The following is a 25091-nucleotide window of genomic DNA, read 5'->3' as shown; positions in this document are numbered from 1 at the left end:
GCGATGCACTATGGCAAAGTTTTGAATAAAGATGAACTATATCATAAAACCGAGCCTGCAGTATTGAACCTCTTCAGGGGGAAATTTTCTCTCAAAGTGCTTAAATACCTCATTCAGTTGACATGAGACCGACTGACCGTTGGTACCACAATACATTCAAAAACGTCGCCAGTTCTTTGAAAAAAATCAATCAAGACGGAACCTAAATTGCTTTGCTCATTTGGTTTACCAATCAAAACGTTTTTTTTTACATGTAATAATTGCAGTCATTTATGCCGATTGGCTCCCCAAAGAGGTAGGCAACTGAAAGTCTTGACACATGACTCCTATTTTCACCACCGATATTTGGTTAAGGATTCAAGGTGTTTTAAAATGGGAAATACTCCTCAGCAGGCTGTTGATTTGTTTAAAAAATAGCTTTTTTTTTTTTTTTTTTTTAAATCGATATTTCAAGTATACTAGAGCCACAATCCAAGACTTCCAAGTTAGTAATGATGAATATGTACACTATAGGGACTCGAGAGGAAGGACATTGTGATCGGTAGGGGAGATAACGGCGCCACAAATGTAGCTTATACTCCGAATCTGGATTAGGCCTTTAAAAAAAAAAAAAAAAGCTGTACGTCCTACCACGCCTGTGGAAAGTTAAAGGATCTGCATATATATACACATTCCACTATTAAACTACACCAAAAATACATACATCATTAGATATAGGGTAACTTTGATGGATTTCTTTTTATAACCTGGACCATATTTTTCCTCATATACTTTTAGTGGATGTGAGTTGGCGGTGAGGAGTTGCATCAAGCAGTCGCTGTCTGCAACATTAACACTAAATACTGGACCGTTTTTTCAAAAAATTCTTATCCCCATTCTCTACAAAAACATGGAGGAAAATAGTGTCCAGGTTAAAAAAAAAGTTACCCTTACCCTAGACATTTCTAAAAAGTGATCATTTTCATTTCTTCTTCTTGTCTTGGGTGCACCTCGGACAAAACCTGAGAGGAGAGAAAAATAAGTTTAAACACAGAACAATCTTACAATAATGATTTTATATATATTTTTTTTATTTAGCAGACCCTTTTGTCCAAAGCGACTTACAATAAATACATTTGTCGAAAGAAAGAAAACACAACATATAGAAACAAGGTATCCTTGCTAAACACCTATTACTTAACTCAGATGAGGACCTAACACTTGTTTCTATTATAAGTATTATTTTTAGGTAAAGTTCTTACCATTTTCCTTTGGGTTTTGAGGCAAGATCGACACAAGCAAAGTGAAACCACTCGATTGGACACTGAGGGATGAAAAACATCCGCATTAAGAATCTCTCACCGAAACAGGCCGATTTTTTTTTTAATTAGTTAGAAAGAAAACACTCACATCTGGGTTATCGCATCCGATCATCTCTCCATACGACACCTGATGGCACAGACAGTACGTGGGCTCGTTGGGATCGACTGGCATGTCCAACACGTCCGACGGCTGCATGGGCAGCAGAGCTTCAGTCACGTCGGGGCTACGAGTCCAACATAACACACAGAGTATGATGAGAATCAAACACGATTAAAAACAGGGTGGAAAATCCATCTAATAAACCCATTTAGGCAGGATGGAGCCAGCAGCACAAACACACCTGTTTTTTATCCTTTTCTTTTTGGGCGAATCTTCATCAGAGCCTTTCCTTGTTCTTCCTCTGGATGGACGCTTCTCTCTCAAGGTTCTGGTTTCGCCCTCTGTGGGAAATAATCTTGTTTAATTAAAAAAACAACAACTTTGCATCAATCAGTTTTGCCATTTGACGAAAGCCTTTTGCCGGTTTTCCGACTCACTCTTCGGCACTCTTCCGTCTGTACTTTCGTAGCCGCTCAGTTCCAGTTTCTCTTTCAGCTCATTCTCGAACCGGGCCAGATCTGCATCCAGCCTGCGGATATGTTTGTCCACCTGCATGAAAAAGGATTTAGAACCTGAACATGTGTACGCTTGGCATTTGCTAAATTGGGAATATACTTTTAATATAAGAAAGTTAGAATTGTTTTTAAAAGTGGGATTATATGGAGGTCATAAATCAGAGTAATACCCAAAATAGATGGCGATCCAGCACAGGAGCAAAGTGATGTACTACTAGGGAACGATTGCCAATAGATAATTGCAGCAGCCAAATTGATTTTAGACACCTAAAAAGATCAATATTAGTATTTTCACCACTTTACCTCGCTGTCGGATCCTTCTGGAAGGGAAACTGAAGCCATTATCTAGGCTCTCTTTAGTCACAAGACTGCTTTGACAAAAACAGTCATTTTTACTTTACAGAACAAGGCAGGTACCGGTCTACTGCCGCCTCAATCAGTTAGTTCCTTTGTGTTAATATGTAACTTTGGTGTTTTACAGTGTTTAGTTTGGCTTCACCAAATTCTCACAATGACACAAACACACTGATTGAGGCGGTGACGGAGCAGCAACTCTGGTGTTCTGAGAGGTAAAATCACTGTTTTTGTGAAAGGAGTCTGGTAGTTGAAAGGGGCAAGGTAGAGAAATGAAAACATTCTAAATATAACGTACAGTTAAACTGAAAAGACGTTTTTTGCTGCCTGTGTACACATCAGTACACTGCTTTGCTCCCATGCCAACGACCTTCTACTATAGACAATAGAACTGACTATGTATGGATCAGTGCATCATACAACCCTGCTTCAAAACATCTGAACATCTTTAATGCTTATTTCCAAAATTTTGACTTTATGAAAATGTTCATAACAGTGAGAGGAAGCTGACCATTTCGTATGTCTGCATTGCGAGCTGGACTTTGTCGTCGCTGAACTCTTTGCACTTGCTGTAGGCATGTTGGATCTTCTGCAGGTGCTCCACTCTCTGCTCCGAGGCCAGGTTCTTCACCTTCGCGATGTACTCCTCGGCCAGCTTGTCGATCTCTCCTTTCTTTTCTGCTCAAACAACGTGATAACAGCGCTGAAAAACCGACATCGACTGGCACAAAAGCTGGACGCCTGGTTTAAAACTAATCTGACTGGGACTTGATGAAGTTCAATCGACTGAAACCTTTCACTTATTAAATAAAAGAGCTTCAAGTGAGCGCGGGAGCAAGTGTTAATTTTTTATGTTAAAACTAATCTAAAACTTTTTACGATTGGTTTTAAATAGTGTAACCCTTTAGAGGCCCTGGATACCTGCTTAGATATTTTTCATTTATTGTAGCTGATAAATAGATAAAAACAAAGAAGGAAATGTAATGTTTAACAATTTAGGATCACCTAAATTACAATTAAAGGATCTGATCCATTGTTCAAACATCTGCCAGGAGAAATGTAGATTCTCTCTCTGCTGCTCTACTGTTAATAGGCACCAGACTTCATAAACGTACACGTACAAATCAAAACAATGCAAGTCGAGATGATGCAAATCAGTCTGTACATGTAGACTGTGTGTGTGGTGTGACGATGATAGCTTTAGGAGATTAAATGACCCACCTTCAGTCCTGTTGTCCAGGTCCCGCATCAATGTAAAGTTTCTCTGCAGCTCACATGGCAGGTTTTCAATACCTGGAAGAAATCAACATGAGGATGAGGGAAACCGAGAGGGAGAGACACATTTCATTCCTAGCACTTGACTTATTTTCCATTTAGTCTAAGTAGTGTCCCTCCAGGTAAAATTTTTTAAAACTAATTCCCACAGGTGTTGTAACAACAGTGTATTCAGAACATGACAACAAAACAAATAAGGGGAAACAGTTTTCTCAAAATGTTGTCTCAAACAACTTTTACCTGTGGCTTTTTTTCTTGGGTTCAAGCTCTTTTAGTGAACTCACTATCTTTCACTTACAGAGCAATATAGAGGCCAATGTTTACAGTTTTGCTAAACGTGGGTTATAAAGTTGTTTAAGGCAGATAAGGAATATTTACTTTGGTACACTTGGCATATGCATTAGTGTCAACAGAGTCTCAGATAGTTACAGAAGCCCATTTCTGCCACTTTCAGTAAAAAAAACAAAAAAAACAAACATTCTAAAAAATAATGACATGCTCATTTTTTTGAGATACCGTGTCAATATTTGGATAATGGTCCTCATTGTTTTGAGATATTAAGTCAACATCTTGATAAAGGTTCTTATTATTTTTAGATACTCAGTCAATATTTTGATACAAAGTTCCTCATTATTTTGGGATACTAAGTCTTTTTATAAAGTTTCTCATTATTTTTTAGATACGTCAATATTTTTTCTATTAAGTTTCACATTATTTTATTAAAGGTTCTCATTATTTTTAGATACTATGTCAATATTTTAATATAAAGTTTCACATTATTTTTTAGACACTAAGTCAATATTTTAATACAGTTTCTATTTATTTTGAAAAATACATTTCTGACAGTGGCGGAAATGGGCTTCCACAGATGGGGAGGGGGAGCCCCATAACGCTACATTATGTGACGCACTTCAAATACCCCGCCCCGGCGCGTAACAGTTAACTGCTTACGGGAACCGCGGTTAATATCAACAGGTTGCAGCAACAAAAACACAAATTTTGACCCAAACATTGACCCAATTGAAAAGTTTCACAACATGCAGTTGGGACAACATTGTTTTTAGAAATCCCTCGCTCGTTTCTAGGTCACCTAGTTAGCTGCTATGACAGAACCGCTAACGCTAACTACACACGGTTAGCGTTTAAATCGGCTATAAAAGAAGCAACACTGTTGAAGCTACGGGCAACGTTGCCCTCCCGAGGGAGTTCTACGCTGTGCGTGTAAAGTTTGCCCAACTTTATTGACCACCGACGGCAATGCTACAGCGTTAGCTAGCTAGCGAGCTACAGAACCTAAACAGCTAGGTTGCTAATGCTAAGGTGCCGCTATCTGCCAGTCATCCACCGACGCAAGAAAGTACACAGATACATTCAAATTGAATCTCAAACTGACGCTTCAGAGCGTTAACATTGACGCAGTGTGAACCAGGATACTTACTGTCAAGGTAATGCTCCAAGTATATCGCCGTCGCCATTTCAGGTTGCCGTTGTAGCTTCTGCGTTAGCTCTCGAAAAACTGTTGGCCGGAGAGAACTGTTGGGGGCTTGTTTTGTGACCCCGGGTCGCCCGTCGGTCAGTGTGTGCTCGGAGATAACGCTGACGGGGCGGTTATGAAACGATGGGGTGCAACTTTTTTTTCTTATCCGTGTTGAGTTTGTGCGACTCGTCTGCGCGGCAGGATAGATAGCAGACTCTCTGCACGAATCAAGCAACAACAATAACAAAAAAACTTTCAATCAATTTACACCAATATCGCTCATCGATCCGTACTTTTTTCTCCGCGCCCGATCACCACCACCACCACCGCTGCTGCTGAAACGTAACGGTTAAACGCGGCCTCATTCACTTGATTCGGTTCAGCGCACACAGTGTGTGAACTTTACAGAGGAAAACACCTATTTCACCCCATTTGTCGGTCCCGCCCACCAGCGCGCGCGGCGACGATAAACGGACGGGGCGCGCGCCCCCGCTGCTGCCCTGCGTTTTGGCTGACGCGCCGTCAGCTGGTGGTGACGTCATTCGAAAACAAACGCCTCCCCGTACTTTTCCCCAGCTTCCGCGAAGAAGAAGAAGACGCGCCGCGGGCGGGGCTAACTGCCGCTATCGAAGAGAAATAACGCCTCGTCTTCAGGCTGCGTGTCCGCTCCGGTTTATCGTGCGGGATTTTTGATTCCAAGGAGAGCGTCATCTTTTTTTTTTCTTCTTCGTCGTTTTTTGTTGGTCACACTTCCGTGTTTTCCTCGCTCGTCACGATATCATCTAAAAAAGGCAACAACAAATACAAATAAACAAGTAAGTAACCAAAATCTCACGCAGCTTTATATCAATTGTGTAACCGTTATCTTCGGTTTTATATGTATATTTATAAATATATATATATAGTTTATGCTAAGAAGCTAAACTGCGCTTGATTGTGGTGAGAACTATCGTTACAACGTTTATCTCCCCACTCACTTAAGACATGAGGATGAACACAACCACCACCGGCCTATTGTTACTTGAAACCGTCAGCTGATAACCGTTAGGTTGGCTAACTAAAGTGTCGTTAAAACCCATCTAACGTTAGCTTATGCTAATGTGATTTTTAACCGTGACCATATGGCGTCGATAGCTTCTGTTCACGAGCTCATATCGAGTTGCAAAACTCGATATGAGCCTGAACGTCACACGTTAAAATCGATCTACTGTGCTCGCTCGGAACTAGCTTTTCTGTTTATTATATTGTGTGTGTGTGTGTATTTATGCTAATAGTGCTAGCAGTCACGAGGTTTGTTTTGGCTTCGCCACCACGCCCAACACGGATACAAAGCGACGGAAACTAATTATAGCCCTTACATGAAGTAAAATAAGAATAGAATAAAATAAAACTACCGTATATATATATAAACTACACAAGATAATTTGGGGTCAACAAATGTAAGTAAACAATGTACAGCAGGTTAATGTATGACACATAGACATAGTGTAGTAATATATTAGTACAACAATATAACATAGTATAAGATAATATATAGTGAATTGAACTAATATGATAGATTAGACTAAAACATGGTATAACATGGTATCATGTGGTATTAACTTGAATTAACTAATTATTATGAGGAATTAAATGTATTGACACACACAACACGTATAATAAACACATTTCAACAGTTGAAATCTGATGCATTATACAGATATGTAACTGCGTGTCCATCCACTATCTGTAACTGCATGTGAACAATTATACAAAAATATACTTTACAAACAACAACTGTTATAAAACACTGCTCACTACTTATGGTATTTACAGAACAGTTGTTTGATTCGTTAAAATCAGTCCATAAAACACAAATGAATGTAATAATAAATATATCAGACAGATGCTAACTGATGTGTGTGTGTGTGTGTAATCTTTTATCATTTTAGGTGTCGCCTTAACGATGGCTATGGTAAAGAGTGGTTGGCTCCATCGACAGAGTGAGTAACAGTTTACCACACGGATATTAAGCAATAATATTTATATTCTGTTGAAAGATGCTGTGAAAAATGCTTGTTTGTTTTGTTTTGTTCTGTTTTTGTTAATGTTTTGTCTTCTGTCTTACAATAAAGAAAAAAACTGTGATATTTGCTACTATATAAACTCAGTTGTTGTATCTCGATGAAAGGCACCATCCTGCGTCGGTGGAAAAGAAACTGGTTTGACCTCTGGGCCGACGGACGACTCGTGTTCTACAACGATCAACAACGGTGTGACATGGAGGACGACATCCACATGAGGGTGGACTGCATCAACATCCGCAGCGCTGCTGCGTGTCAAGGTGCTCGTCGCCGTCGTCCTTCGCACCAGAACGCTATCGGCCTCACACTTCAGAGCGTTAACCCACCTCTCTCTGTCTTCTCAGAGCTGAACGCGCCGGAGGGGAAGACGCGCGATGCTTTGCTGCAGATAGTGTGCCGAGATGGACGGGTCATCAGCCTGTGTGCAGACAGTGCAGACGACGCTCTGTAAGACAACACAATCGCGCCGAGTCATCATATCAATTTGACGCTTTACTTATTCACTTTTGGTGAATGCTTATATTTTCACACATTATTTTTACATCAGTGGTTGTGTTGCAGGGCTTGGACCATGGCACTTCAGGATGCCAGGATTAATGCGGTGAGTTTTCATTTGTTTAACGTCTTGTTTTAAAGCCAGCCTGTTGTATTAAATAAATAAGCCAGGACTAAGGCTGCTATAGGCTATCAATATAATGTTTATCTTCTGAGGCTTAGAACATAACGCGTCACGAATATGTAATACTTAATTATGGTTTGAACCAACTCTCATACATGTATGATAGTAACCTCAGTGCAGCGGAAGAAACTGTCTTTATGGGCGTTGGTCAGAATTCTCTACTGTTTTCATTTGTCCAAATGTCATTTAACTTAATTTTGTAGATGGTCGCTGCGCCTCAGATCAGCTATGGGCAGGAAGTGATGGCATCTGCTCCTTCCCCCTACACAGAATACGGTCCCCCACCTCAGGTAAAAGGCACAAACAGAATGCATACATCCATTTTTGCCACATTTAGGCTTGGTGTGACATGCCTCTTCTCAAGGGTAATCCAATCTAACAAAGGAATAACATCACTACATAACATGAACAAAGTTGGAGCATACTCCCATCTACTGGTGTAGTCATGGAAGCAGTATTTGGGAAATAAACACCTCTTCAGTATTGTAAAGGGATAGCTACTACTCGCATCCCACAGAGGATCATCAACAGTGTCTTAATGATCTTTTTCTCTGTGGTTTTCCAGCAGGTTTACGCCCCGGGTCCCTACGGAGACTACGTCGCCCCTCCGCCACACGCCACACAGATCGTATACTCTGCCGACGGGCAGCCCTATGCCGTAGCGTATCCCTATCAGTACCAAGGTAAATAAACTCAGCATATATACAGAAGACAATTTAAAATCCCATCATTGCAAACTTACCTGAGACGCTTGCCGTTTCCAGGTGGGTACCCTGCTGCTCCCAGCGTGAACCACGTCGTTATTCAGGAAAGGCAACGTGAAGATGGAGGGGACATGGCCTTGGGGATGCTGACCGGAGCGGTAACTGGTCTGGCACTGGGCTCCCTCTTCGCAGTCTTCTAGCGTCCCGATCACAGTGTGTCCAGTATCACAGCCGTCACCCGTGTTAGCTGCATTCGGCTTCTTCTATGTGCAATCACATGAGTCAGATGCGTCTGTTGGGCTACTTCCATCTACGAAGCATGATTGTGATGGGCAGTGATCTGCTCCCTACCTGTTATATACTATATATATATATATATATATACATACATACATACATACATACATACATACATACACAGTAAATACTGTAAGCACTTTCTCATACTTTCCCCACCCCGTTTGTGTTGTCTGAATATGAGTGTTCTTAAAAAATACAACAATTATTCACTTAAAAAAAAAGGTACAGTGTGTAGCATATCGGGGGAATATTAATCTTTCATCTATAAATGCCTGAAAGTAAGGATGTCATTGTTAGTCGTTCATATTTACATACGGATTGGCTCCACTCTTCCTACAGTAGCCCGGAGCCGGCAAACCAAACACTGTAGGTCTACACGCTTTGCACAAGAGAAGATTCAGTTTGGTTGTGATTTGAAACGTCACCACTAGATGGTGCCAGATCCCCTCACACTGGACCTTTACATTTAAATAGAAATGCACCGATTGCAACTTTCCCAGTTAATTCTGATTTAATGTCAAATAACTATAATTGACAGCGTAGGCAAACATTTTTGGAACTTTCTTTCACAGAAAAAACATGATCAAACATCTAGTTGTTCTGAATGTTTTTTAAGGTTCAATCGGTGCATCTCTACTTTCTTAAGAGTTATTTAAACGACAGCAAAGACACTCCTGCTTTAACGTACTGTACATTTCAGGTCCTCACTGTTCTTCAAGTTTGTTTCCGCGTTACGGAGCACATTTGTCGTTGCAGAATTACTTTTAATAGCCATCAATTTGTGTGCTTTATTGTTGTTGTTTTTTCTACGTTAATCACCGTTACTCTGTTTTACACGTACTACTTGTCTGCCATGTTTCTGCAACTCCTTGGGTGACTCGTGTTGGCCGCAGGTCTGAGATCAGAGTCAAGGAATCACTGTATATTTTAGCAGATGAGATTGTGACGGATGTTTGACGTCATCACCGCCACATGAGTCCACGTAGGAGGAAACGCTGGCATTCACACGAAGCGCTTTGAAGCGAAAAGGGACCTCGCTCCGCCTCACTCACACGTTGCATGCATTATTTTAAGTTATTTCTTTCATTGGCAGCTGTTGAAACATACTTTTTTCGCATTTGAAGTGTGTTTGAATTAGGGATAGACCGATTATCGGCCGGGCCGATTATCGGCGCCGATATTCAGCATTTTGACGCAAATCGGCATCGGCCTTTTTCTTTAATCCGACGGCCGATAAGAGATCAATTTAAAACTGGGTTATTTTGGCATTGATGGAGCCGCGCCTCTCTGTCTGCAGCCACTACTCTGTCTCCAGCATTGTCCCACCCACAGCACCATCTGATTGGTTACACACAGAGCCATGGCATGGGTAACAGCCAATCAGCAGTGAAAGCTGTGCATGCTCAGTGCTGCTCACACACGCGGCGGCGAGAAGAAAAAGTTTCGCCGAGTGGAGAAGCTGCGGAGGGCAGATATACGTTTCGAAGATAAGTTAACGCAGCAGACTCTCCTGAAATTGTAATAAACATCCCAGTCCTTTACAACTCACAACTACTAGTAACGTTACCATGAGCCCAAAACACAAACATAAGCGGCAGCTCTGCTCGCTCGCAGTCCCTCCAGAGGTGTCTGTTAACTGAGACCCATTGTAGCGTAGACGCTACAAAATATCATGTTGTCTTTAGAGCGTCATAACTCCGTAATGGTTTGCGCGAGAAACATGCGGTTTTTTCCTCTTAAACTAGAGAAACGGGGCTAAATAACGGTACCCTGCTTGCCCATGTGAGCGATTTATTTCTGACAACAAAACGAATGCGTAAAGTTGTAAAATATGTGACTAGATGTCTCCGTGGCGCATTTCTCTGTTTTGTTTATGTATATCGTCGATCACTTCTCATCCGCCATCTTGCTAGTGACGTATAGAGTTACGTTTATGTCTCGGACACTCCTATTGGCTCCCGTAGCAGCTTTTACAGCCAATCGGAAAGCCTGATTTACGCTTGGCCGTGAGTTGTTGTGTTTGCCACGGAGACACGGAGGAGTTCAGAGCAGAGCAAATGACGGTCAAAGAGTCAGACTGTAGTGATAGAGAAAGTTAAATACATAAATGGCACCGAAGAAGTACACTATATACACACATATTTAGGGCAGGGAGAGGAAAGGGCCATTGCTGCCAAAACAAAACGCCCATGGACACTACTCAAAAGAATATCCATATTTCATAGACAGAAGCAGCTTATTATTATTATTATTATTATTATTATTATATTATTATTATATTATACATGTTGCAATTCTGAAAAGCTGTTTAATAAACATATGCTTAAAGGCATTTAAAAGAAGTTAAGTGTTGGTGTTTGTATTATTCAAAATTTTGACACCAGTATTTTCACTTTTTCTGCAAATGAATATCGGCTCCGAATATCGGTTATCGGCCTCCTTGACTACTAATAATCGGTATCGGCCCTGAAAAAAACATATCGGTCTATCTCTAGTTTGAATTTGATACTTTTGCTTTTTTCATTTTTTTCATCAGTAGCACACAAATACCAATCAGGTCAATCAGTCTCTTGAGATTTAGTTGCATTTCAATTGGCTTTTTACATTTCACTCCAAATGACTTGAACATTGTCAGATGTTTCCATTATTCATACTTATGACTGCATTTATTCACTTTGAAGTAGCAACTTATGCTCAGAGAACACGTTCGGTCCGCTCTTCAAAGCTTCTGCATATCTTTATATCTTAACGACACTTTACTTACCAAGAGATGTTTTAAGACTTGCATTTCCCAATTATGTCATTTTAGCAAATGATGAGCTTGTGCAAGCAGCATAACATTGATGTAATTTTTTTCTACAGGTCCTAAATAGTCTTTAAGATGTGAAATCAAATGTACTAAGTAAATTATGATCCACCCTATTTACAATACAAATATATGATAGTTAACTAAGAGATGTATTTTAACAATTAAATATATATTCACAAAGTTAATAATGACTCCTGTTTTTTTGTTTGTTTTGTGTTGTTTATTTCACCCTGAGACGTTCGTTCACCATGTCGTGTCGGATACAACAAATGTGCAAATGACTACAGTAATAAGTAATTTACGTAGCCAACTTAAACCCCAAAGAATAAAGTCATAGTGTGGAAAATATGTGTGTATATATATATATATATATATATATATATATATATAGAAATAAAAAAATAGCCATTAAAAGGTTAGTCAGATGTTTAAAAGAGCGTCAGCATTCCTTAATTTGACAGTTCCCGTTTATAAAAACCAGCCCTGAAATTGATTAGTTTAGTGCAATAAACAATATAATCCCCCTTAGATTATATTAAGAGGCATGTAGTGTTGAATACGTGTTTACCTGCTGCAGCGTCACCTCGTGTACATTTTACAGAACAGCTGTCTTCAAAACCACTATAGTTTGAAAAATAAAAACCGTCAAGCAAAAGAAATACGAAACCTCACAAACATGTGGATGTAAACGCGATCAATGGTGGATTCATAAATTAGAGATAAAAAGTGCTGACGAAGATTCGATTAATTGATTAGGTGATCGGCAAAAAAAAAAGAAAAAAAGTTGTCAATTAAGATTTTGATCATCGATTAATCATCTCGGTCAGATTTCTAGTAAAAAAAAAACGGCAGCTTATTCTTAAAGTGACGGGATCAGATTGATGGAGTTGGAGAAACAAATCATCAAATCGTGATCAGACAAAGTGGACGATAGCTATATTTAGAATATTTTCAGCCGTTATCGGTGTTCTCTTGAAAGCCACCAGACTACATTGACAAAAGCAGTCATTTTACCTCTGCCAGCTGCTTATCCACCACCTCGATCAGTCAATTAGTTTGTGTAACTGTGTGACTTTGTTGCTTCAACGGGTTCATTCGGCATCACCAAAGTCACACAACAACACAAACAAATGACTGTTTTTCTGAATGGAGTCTGGTGGCTTTCAGGTGAGCACAGATAACGGCTTCAGTTCCCCGTCAGAAAGGCAAAGCTGTGAAAATCTTCTTAATATATCGTACACTTAAAGTGGTATTGATGTTTAATTAGGTGTCAGTACACTGCTTTGCTCCCATGCTGGCTTCCCATCTATTTCTCCAAACTCCACATCCTGTCTACGAAGACCTATTCTGTTTCACAACATCTTAAAAAAATATTTACTTTCGGATCAGATCAGATTAAGAAACTAAAGAACTTTGGGCTCCACTTTCCACCGCTTTTTTTTTGACACAAAAGACGAATCGAATAATCGTGAGTGTAATTGACAGTGAAAACAGTGATTAGTTGCGGCGTCGTTAAAGATCGTTAGCCTTCTTGACCAAAATCGGCTGTAAACTTCGTCAGCTTCTCCAGGTCCTGCTCGTTCACCGTCGGCTTGGTGTTCGCCAGTGACCTCAGCATGTCAGGCTGCACGGGACAAACCAGCACACGGGGTCACAATGCATGCTGGGAACTTACAACAAAAAAACCAAAGGAAGTCTTTGTATTACCATGGACACGACTGGCTCCAGAAGCTTCTCCCCAGGAACGTCCACCCACGTCATCTCTATGGCGTTGGGATCGCCCGGCGAACACGGGGTCAAGAGGTCGTCCACCACGACGCTGGGGTTGTTCCACAACGAGCCGCGGACCTGAAGGAGAGCGCGTTTCGTGGCGCGGATGACAGAAGACGGACACAGAGAAACGTAAGTGGTTCGGTCCGACAGATTCATCCAGATCTACGGGCCGGTTTAGGGTGAGGATGAAGCGAAAAATCATGTTTTCTTAAAAGAATAATATCCAGTTTCTCTTAATTAGTGAACACATCGTTACGTTATAGACATTTTAATGGAAATAACTGCAGTGATTAAAAAAAGATGACAGAGAGTAAGTAACACAAATGGGAGAGGTGAAAACAAAAAAATATGACGGAAATCAGAGATAATATCTCAGAAACGTCGCTCTCTGGTGGTTTATGGTCCTACATAGTGAGTAATACTTTGCGTGAAACCTGACAGAAATTCCATTCTATAAAAATCAATCTCCATTTATTGGTGGTAACAATATCTGGTTGGCAAAAAGAAAAACTTGAGTTGCTATTTGCAATGAAATGACTCAGCAGTTTTAATGTTTCATAGTGTGCGTGCGTTACGCCTTTTTTTCATGGATTGTAGTTTAAAACAAGCTCTGGGTTTTTTTTTTTTTACCTTTTTGAAGTGAGTGGAGGACTGGACCTTCCTGACGGGCTGCATCAGCGCGTCCCTCACAATTATGCTGACGTCCGCTCCGGAGTAGCCCTCCGTTTTTTTGCCCAGCGTGACGAAGTCGTCCTCCGTCAGGCTGCTGGGGGTGGAGCCCAGATGCAGCTTGAACATGAAGGAGCGGGCGTGCGCCTCCGGGAGAGGGATGTAGATCCGCTTCTCAAACCTGAGAGAAACAAAAAAAAGATTAAAGCGGGTCATCAAATTGATTCCATGACCAATTCAGAGGATTTATTTAAGCTTATATGCAATTGCAAGTTCTGCTAAATGGATTTCTGTTGATGTAATTAACTACGACACATGTTGAGGACCAGTCAGCTGTTATTGATCAGAACAGGGAACCTCGTTACAAGGGACTGAAATTGACTGAAAATAGTGCTGAGTGGACGGACTGATGCGCTGACCTTTAACCCGTAGGCATCATTTTTACATAGACTCACCTTCTCCTGATGGCTGAGTCCAGCGTCCAGGGTATGTTGGTGGCTCCCAGGACCAGGATCCCCTCGTTATCGTTTCCGACACCTGAGAGGAGGAGAAGAAGGAGAACTCGTCTCACGCTTCATAAAAAACAAGAGATCTGCCGTTACAGATCCCAGTCTCTTCTCGCCTCACCTTAGATGGTAAATAGTTTGCTAAAACCTGGTGCAATGCATCTCTCCTTGTACTATATAAGGCTAATGTTTTATTGTGCACTAAAAAACGTTAATAAATATAATACAATACAAACGCACCTTGCATCTGGACGAGGAACTCGGTCTTGATCCGCCGCGCCGCCTCGCTCTCGTTCTCGCTCCTGGAGCCGCAGAGGGAGTCGACCTCGTCGATGAAGATGATCGACGGCTTGTGTTCCCGCGCCAACGTGAACAAGCTCTTCACCAGCCTGGGGAAAGAGAGAGAGGTGGAGAGAGAGAGAGGGAGAAAGAGAGTGCGTTTATTGTGTTCTGTCCTAATATTTGGACAAATTCTATTTATTTTGATGCTTTGGCAACATTGTTACAGAAACATTCATGCCAATAAAGCCCAATTGAATTGAATTGAGAGAGAGAGAGAGAGAGAGAGAGAGAGAGAGAGAGAGAGAGAGAGAGGTTGATGTGTTGTGTACAGAAACCCCCCCGGTGGTCTCACTTTTCACTCTCCCCGAGCCATTTGGAGACGAGGTCGGAGGAGGAGATGGAGAAGAAGGTGGAGTTGTTGGCCTCTGTGGCGACCGCCTTGGCCAGGTAGGACTTCCCCGTTCCCGGGGGGCCGAACAGGAGGATCCCCCGCCAAGGAGTCCGCTTCCCTACACACAGAAGCAGATACCGTTAAACACGTTCTTGTGTTTTCTCTCAGCGGGTTTTTAGAAGTTGTGTTCTCGTGTGTTTTTTTGCCACCTTGGAACAGGTGAGGGAACTTGATGGGCAGGATCACGGCTTCCTTCAGGGCTTCTTTGGCCCCCTCGAGTCCAGCAACGTCGTCCCACTTGATGTTGGGCTTCTCCATGACAATGGCACCTGAGAGAGAGAGAGAGAGAGAGAGAGAGAGAGAGAGAGAGAGAGAGAGAGAGAGAGAGAGAGAGAGAGAGAGAGAGAGAGAGAGAGAGAGAGAGAGAGAGAGAGCGAGAGAGATGGGTTTGAGAATGATAATATTTGAATAATCAAAGACAATTAACCGGATGAGATGCTGGACAAAAACAAATGCAGAATACAAAAATAAAATACTCAACAAAATTCAGAGATACAAAACAACATTTTTGTTCACCTGAGAGCTGATTTTCGTACTTCTTCTTTTCTGCGTCTTCGCCATCACCGCTGTCATCCCTGAAATAAGACAACAATCCACATTGTTATTTATGGACATATATATATATAAATATATATATATATTTTACATTTAACAGATCCCATAGTTCCCTAATAATTTCTTGAATCTGATATCAAACTGCACATTTTAAGGAAGGTCCCTGAAAAAAGACTCAAAGACTTCAAATTATTTACCATTCAATGAAACATGAATAAAAAAAGAAAATGACCCCCAGATGTATGAATTATGTACCGGTTGCCATGGCAACAAACAAACCGGGGTCCGGTGCCTCCTCACCCTTTGTCACCGGACTCCCTGACGGGTTTGGCCGGAGCGTTCTCCTTCTTCTTCAGGTATGCCTTCAGCTGCTCGGCTCGGTCCAGGTAGTCGGCACACTTCTCTCTGATGCTCTGCGCCGCCCGAGCTCCCTGCGCCTCATCTGCAACGCAGCAATACGACGATGGTTGGACAACATATACAAATCGACACAAAGCATAGTAGGAAATCAAACAGGGATGAGGCTCCTCACACTTGACGACGTGAAGGAAGTACTGCACTGCATTCTGGTAGCATCGGAGCGCCTCCTCGTAGTTCTTGGCTTTGTCCTCCGCCGCAGCTTTGCTGGCGAGATCAATAGCTTTCTGCAAATGGGCGTTGTGGAAAAAAATTATTTAGGAAAACCACCTTTAATATGTTTATAAGTAGTTATAATGTGTTCAATAATGGCTGATAATTAGTCAGGCACATAATACAAACACCTTTAGCTGGTTGTGAAAAATCCTTTAAGCACTTCTATTTGGTAATAAAGTTAAAAATGTGAAAATCCATGAATTAACCTTTTCAAGTTAGTAATCGGTTGATTAACTTTAAATGAACTAAAAATTATGTTATATTATATTTAGTGTCTAATAAGAAAGTGATATTGAAAGGCCACGGATCATTTATTAAAATAAAATTACCAATACAAGTAAATGTGTAGAAGTTATTCCACCAACGTTTATTTAAAGAATGATATGTGTGACGTATTAATGAATATACAATACTGGTTTAACTATGTTATGTACAGTTGTGTGGTTTAGCCCAGTGATTGATTAAAGGGAGAGGGGTAAAAAAAAGCAAAAATAAAAAGTTTGCTGCACAAATGTATATGAATATTTTTGACTTTTCCTTCTACTTTCTTTTTTGTGAAATATTGGTTAAATTTCTCTTTTGACCTCAAAGGTTATTTCAATGAAACCGTGTTTTAATTTAAAAAAGGGGGAAAAGTCACATAATGTCACGTCTGACACTTCATATGGGATTTTTCCCAACCTGGCAACCCAAATGTTATTATCTTGTAAACGATTTAAAAAACAAACCACACACATCAATACAACTATGAATTATTACTTCTTGACCCTGGCAAAGTTAGTTAATCTTTACATTTAAATGTACATGTTTTACACGCTGAATTCGTCATTTAAACCGATTCAAAACGTACAAGTGTATTAAAAAATCTGTTAAACGTCAGTCTTATGCAACCGGGCATTTAACTCACCAAAAGTTTGTCACTCACCTGTAAATTACCACCAGACATTTAGCTCCTAATATGTGAGTCGAATTTAAGATTAATAAAAAGTGTTAACCGCCTTTTTTCTTCTGTGTTCTTCTATTTACGTTTCATTATACAACAACTTCGACGGAGAAACTAAAAGTCTCGTCTCTTTCCTTCCGCATCAACAAAACAAAACACAAAAGTTGGCTGTCACTTCCGCGGTGGTCACGTGACGATGGGCGCGTCATCTTCAACGGCTGACGTCATCTTGGATTTTGAAAATATATGGATTAAAGGTTACTATATGGACGTAAAACGTAAAAAAGACAAAAAAAAGTGAGAAACAGGTGAATAAAAAAAAAAATCATATGCATGTACCCCTGTAATAAATAAATAAATATATTTGTTTTACTAATATGTAAAAATTCTAATAATAACAAAAATGGTACGTATACCTCGAAAACATTAAGAAAAAAAGGTGTACGCCTTATAATATATCCAGTCAATATAAGTCATTATAACTGAATCATATTTCTGCCATAATATGTAATATTATATGATTAAAAATGCTAATCAGGACATCTATGACCTTTCAAAACAAAATGAACATGTGCAATGCCACTTATGGATTGAATAACAAATTTACATTTTATTACATCCATAAAATAAATAGTGTGCAAAAAATATCCCAAAAGAAACCTTACAACACCTGGGGATGAAGAACAGAAAAAACGTACACGCTAGAACAACGAGAGGGAAGGAGGTGATGCACGTGGCAGACATGTTTGGTTGTCTCTCTTTAGTCCCGGGGTTTTTATTCGACACATGACAGCTTCGTTTCAGTCGCAATCAAAAGCTAAACACCACGGACGGTACAAGTTGTAGCTGAGTATATGTGACACTGTATTGTTGTTTTATTCTCCCATCAGGCAGCGCGTTACAGGCAGGCATTGAAGGAAGGAAGGAAGTCATCAGCTGTCTCCGTTGAACATTTTTGGATGTAACAACTTCAGGATGCGATCGCTCTTTGTAAGATCGGCAGGGAGTTCGTTATTCTGTAAAACACACATGAGGAATAGTTAACGAGTTACATTCTGCCCACGTTCATTGTCTCGTCTTTTAAATGTCAGCTTCTGACCTTGTTGAGAAGGTCGGGGTCGGCGTTGGCGCCGAGCAGCAGCAGGACAGATCTGAGATTTCCCCCCATTACGGCAGCGTGGAGGGCAGTAGAGCCGTTCTGGGGACCACAGATATGTCTTCATAATGGTTATGGAAGTTATCAACATATATATATATTTATATCTTTTATTGTGCACCAAGCAAACCGTCTCCTGGCTGTAGCTACATATTTATCATATTTGTCATGAGTGTGAACTTCACCTTAAATTCTCAGAAAAAAAGCGCAAAATCAAAGTCAACAGCAGTGTCCTCTACCTTGAGAAGGCCAACTGAAGGAGAAAACTTGAGAAGTTCCTCGATGACGCCGTTGTGTCCCTTAAAAGCTGCTTTGAACAACGCTGTCGATCCGTCCTTTAAGGACAACAGGAGAAGAGGATTTAACGATTCCTTCATGTACACTTTATGTACTTAATTCATCTGGAAAAAAAAAAACACGTACTTGTCTGTCGGCATCCCGATCCGCACCACGTAAGAGCAGCACCCTCACCACCTCGCCGTGACCCATCTGGGCCGCCATCCACAGGGCGGCGGTGCCATCCTGTAGACGACGTGGACGAGAGAGGAAGGACGTAAGAGAGAAGAGGTGTGTCATATTAGAGCAGCCATGGGAACGGATGACAATGTGAGCTTCGAGCCCTTTCACTGTCGAACGCGAAGGGTCTGGCGACACCTAGCTGTGAGGTCGCAGATCGCAACCGACTGAAACTTCTCCCCCGAGTCAAGCGTGTAGAATTAAGGTGGCAAATGTCAAAACAAAAAACACAAAAACGCAGTCCTATAAAAACGGGTTCTTTGAATGCCACGAAGGCCAAACCGAGAGGTCTTCGAAAAGAGATTGGTCTACGGCTGACAAAAAACTACAAAGACAGAAAATAAGAGACAAGTCCAACAAAATTCTGACCAATCACGAAACAGTTTCCACACACGTGGCCAATAACAGGTCTGAATACGCCATAAAATAAACTATACTGAATAATATTGCTGATCTCCCTGAATGCGACACACTGTACCTTAGATCTCTGACAAATGCGAAAGAGGCGAAGACCTTACCTCCCTCACTTGGTTAACCCTGGCACCACATGACAACAGCTGACGGATCACAGTCACATGACCCTCCTGGGCAGCGAGGAACAGAGGGGTGGCCCCATCCTGGAACACAAAAGTATCATGTCAGGGTAACAATACAAAAAACTACACAGAAAGTGTATTCCCAACATATTACTACCATTTTAATGATACATTGACGTGCAGCCAGGTTGTTTTTCGGCAGCCTGAGGACAAACACTAATCCAGTCGTGTCTGACTCAGCAGAAACCTGAGAGTCTGGATTCCAGCTGCTGGAAACAATGTGTGCAGCTAACCGTCCTGTTGTTGACATACAGACAGACAGACAGACAGACAGACAGACAGACAGACAGACAGGACAAACACAAACAGACTCACATTCAGCTGGTCGTGGACGTTGGCTCCGTTCTTCAGCAGGGCGTCCACCACCTTGGAGTGGCCGTACTGAGCAGCGACGGTGAGAGCCGTGCCGCCGTCCTGACACGAAAACACAGGAGAGAAACAAGCCGGCGGTGAGAATAGTACATAGTACTACAACTACAACTAGACATAAAACAACTACAAAGAGACACAAAATAACTACAACTAGACATAACACAACTACAAAGAGACACAACATGACTACAACTAGACATAACACAACTACAAAGAGACACAACATAACTACAACTAGACATAACACATCTACAAAGAGACACAACATGACTACAACTAGACATAAAACAACTACAAAAAGACACAACATGACTACAACTAGACATAAAACAACTACAAAGAGACACAACATGACTACAACTAGACATAACACAACTACAAAGAGACACAACATAACTACAACTAGACATAACACAACTACAAAGAGACACAACATGACTACAACTAGACATAAAACAACTACAAAGAGACACAACATAACTACAACTAGACATAACACAACTACAAAGAGACACAACATGACTACAACTAGACATAAAACAACTACAAAAAGACACAACATGACTACAACTAGACATAAAACAACTACAAAGAGACACAACATGACTACAACTAGACATAAAACAACTACAAAGAGACACAACATAACTACAACTAGACATAACACAACTACAAAGAGACACAACATGACTACAACTAGACATAACACATCTACAAAAAGACACAACATGACTACAACTAGACATAAAACAACTACAAAGAGACACAACATGACTACAACTAGACATAACACAACTACAAAGAGACACAACATGACTACAACTAGACATAACACAACTACAAAAAGACACAACATGACTACAACTAGACATAACACAACTACAAAAAGACACAACATGACTACAACTAGACATAAAACAACTACAAAGAGACACAACATGACTACAACTAGACATAAAACAACTACAAAGAGACACAACATAACTACAACTAGACATAACACAACTACAAAGAGACACAACATGACTACAACTAGACATAACACATCTACAAAAAGACACAACATGACTACAACTAGACATAAAACAACTACAAAGAGACACAACATGACTACAACTAGACATAACACAACTACAAAGAGACACAACATGACTACAACTAGACATAACACAACTACAAAAAGACACAACATGACTACAACTAGACATAACACAACTACAAAAAGACACAACATGACTACAACTAGACATAAAACAACTACAAAGAGACACAACATGACTACAACTAGACATAACACAACTACAAAAAGACACAACATGACTACAACTAGACATAAAACAACTACAAAGAGACACAACATGACTACAACTAGACATAACACAACTACAAAAAGACACAACATGACTACAACTAGACATAAAACAACTACAAAGAGACACAACATGACTACAACTAGACATAAAACAACTACAAAAAGACACAACATGACTACAACTAGACATAACACAACTACAAAGAGACACAACATGACTACAACTAGACATAAAACAACTACAAAAAGACACAACATGACTACAACTAGACATAAAACAACTACAAAAAGGACCACAAACACCTAGAGAGACACAAAATGACAACAAAGAGATGCAAAACCTCTACAAAAACGGGCAATACAACAAGAGATAAATAATTACAACCCTACAAAAAGACCAAGACATTTAAAAAGGGACACAATAGAACTTGTGTAAAATAACCACAAACAGACATAAAACTACAAAAGACCTACAAGGCTTGGGTGTCTTGTGTTAGAGGTGGGGGGCTTTGCCATGTCTGTGCCCTGGAGCCCTCGCTATTTCACAATCCGCCCACGATTATCTCCACACAAAGCGATCTGAACCACGAGTCTGAAACGAACGCATTGTTGCATTCATACGTTCGTTGGCTGCGTACCTTCGTCTGGAATTCAGTGGAGGCGCCGAATTCAAAGAGGAGCTTCACGACGTCGACGTGTCCCTGCTGGGAGGCGAAGAACAGGGCGGAGGAACCCGTCTGAGGAGGACGATTAGAAGAGGAAAAACAAATTCCATGTGTGTGTATTAGAACATACTATAATACATATATATATATATATATATAAATAACAGCCATGAAGTAGTCCCGGGACTTCTTCATGGCCGTTTATTCTGCGGTCATACCTCTCTCTGGTAGTTGATGTCGGCCCCTTGCATGATGAGCTCTTTGACACACTCATAATGGCCGCTGTACGACGCCACCATCAGCGCCGTCGTTCCATACTGAGAAAAGAAACATGAAAATGGTAAATTAGCACAAACACTTCGCACGTCTCGTCCATGAGACAGATGTGATGGAGAGAAAAATACAACCTCATGCACACTGTCTTAACTATCAAAAAATACAGTTATCTGCAACATTTCTGTGCTAGACCTTTAACGCTGCAAATAAATTGTTTTTTTTGTATGCATGAGTTTGTTTAATACATTTTCAACTTTTGGTGTTTTATTACAGATGACACTGAAACAATGACGTTTAAAGGGGACAAATGCTCATTTGCAGGTTCATAGAAGTTCATAGACTGCATATAAGAAGTTGTTGTAGACATGGTGACGTTAACTGTTGGTTCGTGGACTACAGTTTTAAAGCCTCGACTTCGGCCTTCCTCTAAGACTTCTATACAATCAGAGAGGAGTCCCCTCCTGGTGGTCAGCAGAGATAATGCAATTTTTAGGCACTTTTTTCCTTATATCTTGTCTTATTTCAGTTTGACTCCAGACAGCCAAACGTAATGTGCACCCGCACCCTTCATAACGATGAAAACATAAAACACACATAAGATGGGGGTCTCTGTCTCCCTACCACAGGTGGGTTATGGGTAAAGCGTGCAGCTGAGCAGCCAGGACATGCAGCGTCCCTACACTGTCTCTGCAGTCGGCATCCACGCGTCCGCTGTTCAGCAGCAGCTGCAGGAGGGCCAGGTTCCCCTTCCTCGCCGCCCAGAACACGGCGTTAGCCAGGGGTGTTTCCTTCTGGGGGTGCAAAAACACACAGAGACACAGACACAGACACAGACACACACACACACACACACACACACACACACACACACACACACACACACACACACATTGAACTCTCGTCCAGGACACCTGAAGGGGTCTGGATGTAGTATTTTTTGTTGTTGCATGAAACGGTGCGTGCAAACTAGTACAGGTTAATGTGTGAAACAGACATGCATACACACGCGCACGCACACCTACACAATTCTGTAAAAACAAGCCTATTTAATTACCGCACAGTTAAACGCAAAGACTTTAAGAGGAGGCAGGTGTGTGAGCTCTTGTGCAGGCCCGCAGACAGACAGACATACAGAGCGACAGACGGGAGAGAGAGGTGACGGTTTACCTTGAAAGACATCCTGCAGACTTCATTCGTGACTCATGCTTCTTCCTGCGCACTCACTCACTCACGAGCATCGCCACTGGCCCGTTTTGCCGCACTGAGTCTGGGTGTTGGCGGCGGCCGTCCGCGGACATAATAACAGGCAGAAGACGGTCAGCTGAGCTCATCCTCCGCAGTCGCTGCTGCTGCCGCTGAGTGCTGCTGCTGCACGGGAGGCGTGTCACTCTGCAGACCGCCGGCAGGAGGCGCTGCTGAGCACGCACGCCATTTGATAAATATACATGAATCGCATTTATGAATTAACTTTAAAAAGCTTGTTATTCATATTTCTTTGTTTTTTTTTTTTCAAACGAAGGGGACGGACTTCAGTTGAATAGGTTTTTGCTTTTTTTTTAATTAATAGCCTAGCCTAGATTTGATAACAATAATAACAATTGTATTATTATTATTAGTATGCTAATTCTGCTGGATTATTACCATTTCTATTATTTTTATAATAATATAACAGAATTATCTTACTACAACTGATAATAATAATCATGTATTATTATTATTATTATGCTATTCCTGCTTTATCGCATTAAATAGATGCATCTGCATTTTAGTTGTAAATGCTTTGGCTGCATTTGAAAGAGCTTATGCATCATGAAAGATAGCTGGAAGCTCTTCCATCATGCAGTCACTCACATGTCGGATTGATTCATAAACATAAACTGATCCGACAGGGACAGAACGAAACGCACATTTAAGCTTCTTTAGTGTGAAATAAACACGTTTCTAGGATCTGAGGACATTTGCAGCTTAGCCCAGGCAAAACAGCTGTATTAGTTTATTTTTATGTTTTTTTTAATGCAGTCTGGTACCTTATTCACAACACGCAAGTTACACAAAATCACTCATAAAAATAAGATGGACAATTATTGTGAGGGCCGAGCATCAATATTAACAATAATTTAACATTTGATACACATATCTGATTATACTGCTGTACTTTTACTGAAGTAGGGTTCTCCCTGAACTTATAATTAAGTATTTTTACACCGTTGTTTGTGGAAAGTTGGGTGTCAGGTGTTATGCTCATTTATAAACCGGTAATTGAAGGATTTACAATATTGCAGCTTTAGCTCTCTCTAAGTGATAATGGAGGGAGAGCATCTTATTTTTGTTGACTAATGTCCTTCTCAGCTGCTGCCTTACGTGTTGATTAAGGGATTCATTCAAGTATAGGGGAGACGTGTATTTATTGCAGCGCTACTAAAGGAAGGTTGACAGTAAGTCTGCTGCCGTATCGCTGCAGAGTTCCTCTAGAAACATGGGAACCAAACAGACTCACATCCCTGAAGGTAAGCCGGCTTTTTATTTCATATTCAGTGTTTGAATGTTTTGTAAAATGCATATTGCTTACATTCATTAAATATCATGAGACAGATGCTTGTTCTGAGGGCACCATATGTTGGCTTAAAATGAATTAATGCATAAATGCATGAAGACTTAATATCATGATCCAGTTGACACCGATGATTGATTATATATCAGAAATATTCTCTGTTTTCACATCAAATTGCATTTTAGTGATAGGTGAGCTGTAAGAAGAACATTAAGCTGCAGAGGTGGGATGTAACAAAGTACAAAAACTTTGTATTTG

At 40.7% G+C, this 25091-nt stretch overlaps 4 protein-coding genes across 7 annotated transcripts; 1 reads left to right on the top strand and 3 right to left on the bottom strand.

Moving 5' to 3' along the window:
- Positions 1–401: 401 nt before the first annotated feature.
- ing5a (inhibitor of growth family, member 5a) lies at positions 402–5404 on the bottom strand. Its single transcript, XM_084010662.1, has 8 exons — positions 4984–5404; positions 3492–3563; positions 2782–2948; positions 1839–1950; positions 1643–1742; positions 1390–1525; positions 1242–1303; positions 402–1001 (listed from the first exon to the last, which is right to left on the bottom strand). Exons 1-8 carry the CDS (start codon positions 5018–5020, stop codon positions 962–964), a joined length of 726 nt encoding a protein of 241 aa, XP_083866788.1. The 5' UTR covers positions 5021–5404; the 3' UTR covers positions 402–961.
- Positions 5405–5606: 202 nt separating this feature from the next.
- Positions 5607–11981, top strand: plekhb2 (pleckstrin homology domain containing, family B (evectins) member 2). Of its 3 annotated transcripts, none has more exons than XR_014597242.1 (9): positions 5607–5837; positions 6954–7004; positions 7193–7345; positions 7430–7532; positions 7647–7686; positions 7968–8054; positions 8333–8447; positions 8529–9895; positions 11264–11981. XR_014597242.1 is itself a non-coding variant. In XM_084010663.1 (8 exons), the coding sequence occupies exons 2-8, from the start codon at positions 6968–6970 to the stop codon at positions 8666–8668; spliced, it is 678 nt and encodes a 225-aa protein (XP_083866789.1). In that variant the 5' UTR covers positions 5607–5837; positions 6954–6967; the 3' UTR covers positions 8669–11146. The 3 variants fall into 3 exon arrangements, 1 of the variants encoding a protein (XP_083866789.1); XR_014597243.1 differs by having other exon boundaries at positions 8330–8447; XM_084010663.1 differs by lacking the exon at positions 11264–11981 and having other exon boundaries at positions 8330–8447; positions 8529–11146.
- Positions 11982–12933: 952 nt separating this feature from the next.
- LOC311014211 (vacuolar protein sorting-associated protein 4B-like) lies at positions 12934–17548 on the bottom strand. The gene is made up of 11 exons (XM_084010661.1): positions 17372–17548; positions 16346–16457; positions 16114–16255; positions 15775–15833; positions 15408–15527; positions 15160–15316; positions 14766–14914; positions 14475–14556; positions 13981–14200; positions 13285–13425; positions 12934–13201 (listed from the first exon to the last, which is right to left on the bottom strand). Exons 1-11 carry the CDS (start codon positions 17390–17392, stop codon positions 13100–13102), a joined length of 1305 nt encoding a protein of 434 aa, XP_083866787.1. The 5' UTR covers positions 17393–17548; the 3' UTR covers positions 12934–13099.
- A 439-nt stretch (positions 17549–17987) lies between these two features.
- Positions 17988–23670, bottom strand: ankrd29 (ankyrin repeat domain 29). Of its 2 annotated transcripts, none has more exons than XM_084011376.1 (10): positions 23450–23670; positions 22963–23070; positions 22225–22323; positions 21980–22078; positions 19973–20071; positions 19580–19678; positions 18969–19067; positions 18785–18880; positions 18489–18587; positions 17988–18405 (listed from the first exon to the last, which is right to left on the bottom strand). In XM_084011376.1, exons 1-10 carry the CDS (start codon positions 23459–23461, stop codon positions 18322–18324), a joined length of 894 nt encoding a protein of 297 aa, XP_083867502.1. In that variant the 5' UTR covers positions 23462–23670; the 3' UTR covers positions 17988–18321. The 2 variants fall into 2 exon arrangements, with proteins under 2 accessions (XP_083867502.1, XP_083867501.1); XM_084011375.1 differs by having other exon boundaries at positions 22963–23073; positions 23450–23669.
- Positions 23671–25091: the final 1421 nt, after the last annotated feature.

This window comes from Eutrigla gurnardus (genome assembly GCF_963514095.1).
Source record: "Eutrigla gurnardus genome assembly, chromosome: 6".
NCBI classification, from domain to species: domain Eukaryota; kingdom Metazoa; phylum Chordata; class Actinopteri; order Perciformes; family Triglidae; genus Eutrigla; species Eutrigla gurnardus.
Note: the sequence above shows the minus strand (reverse complement) of the source record. Positions and strands in the feature narration are given on the sequence as shown.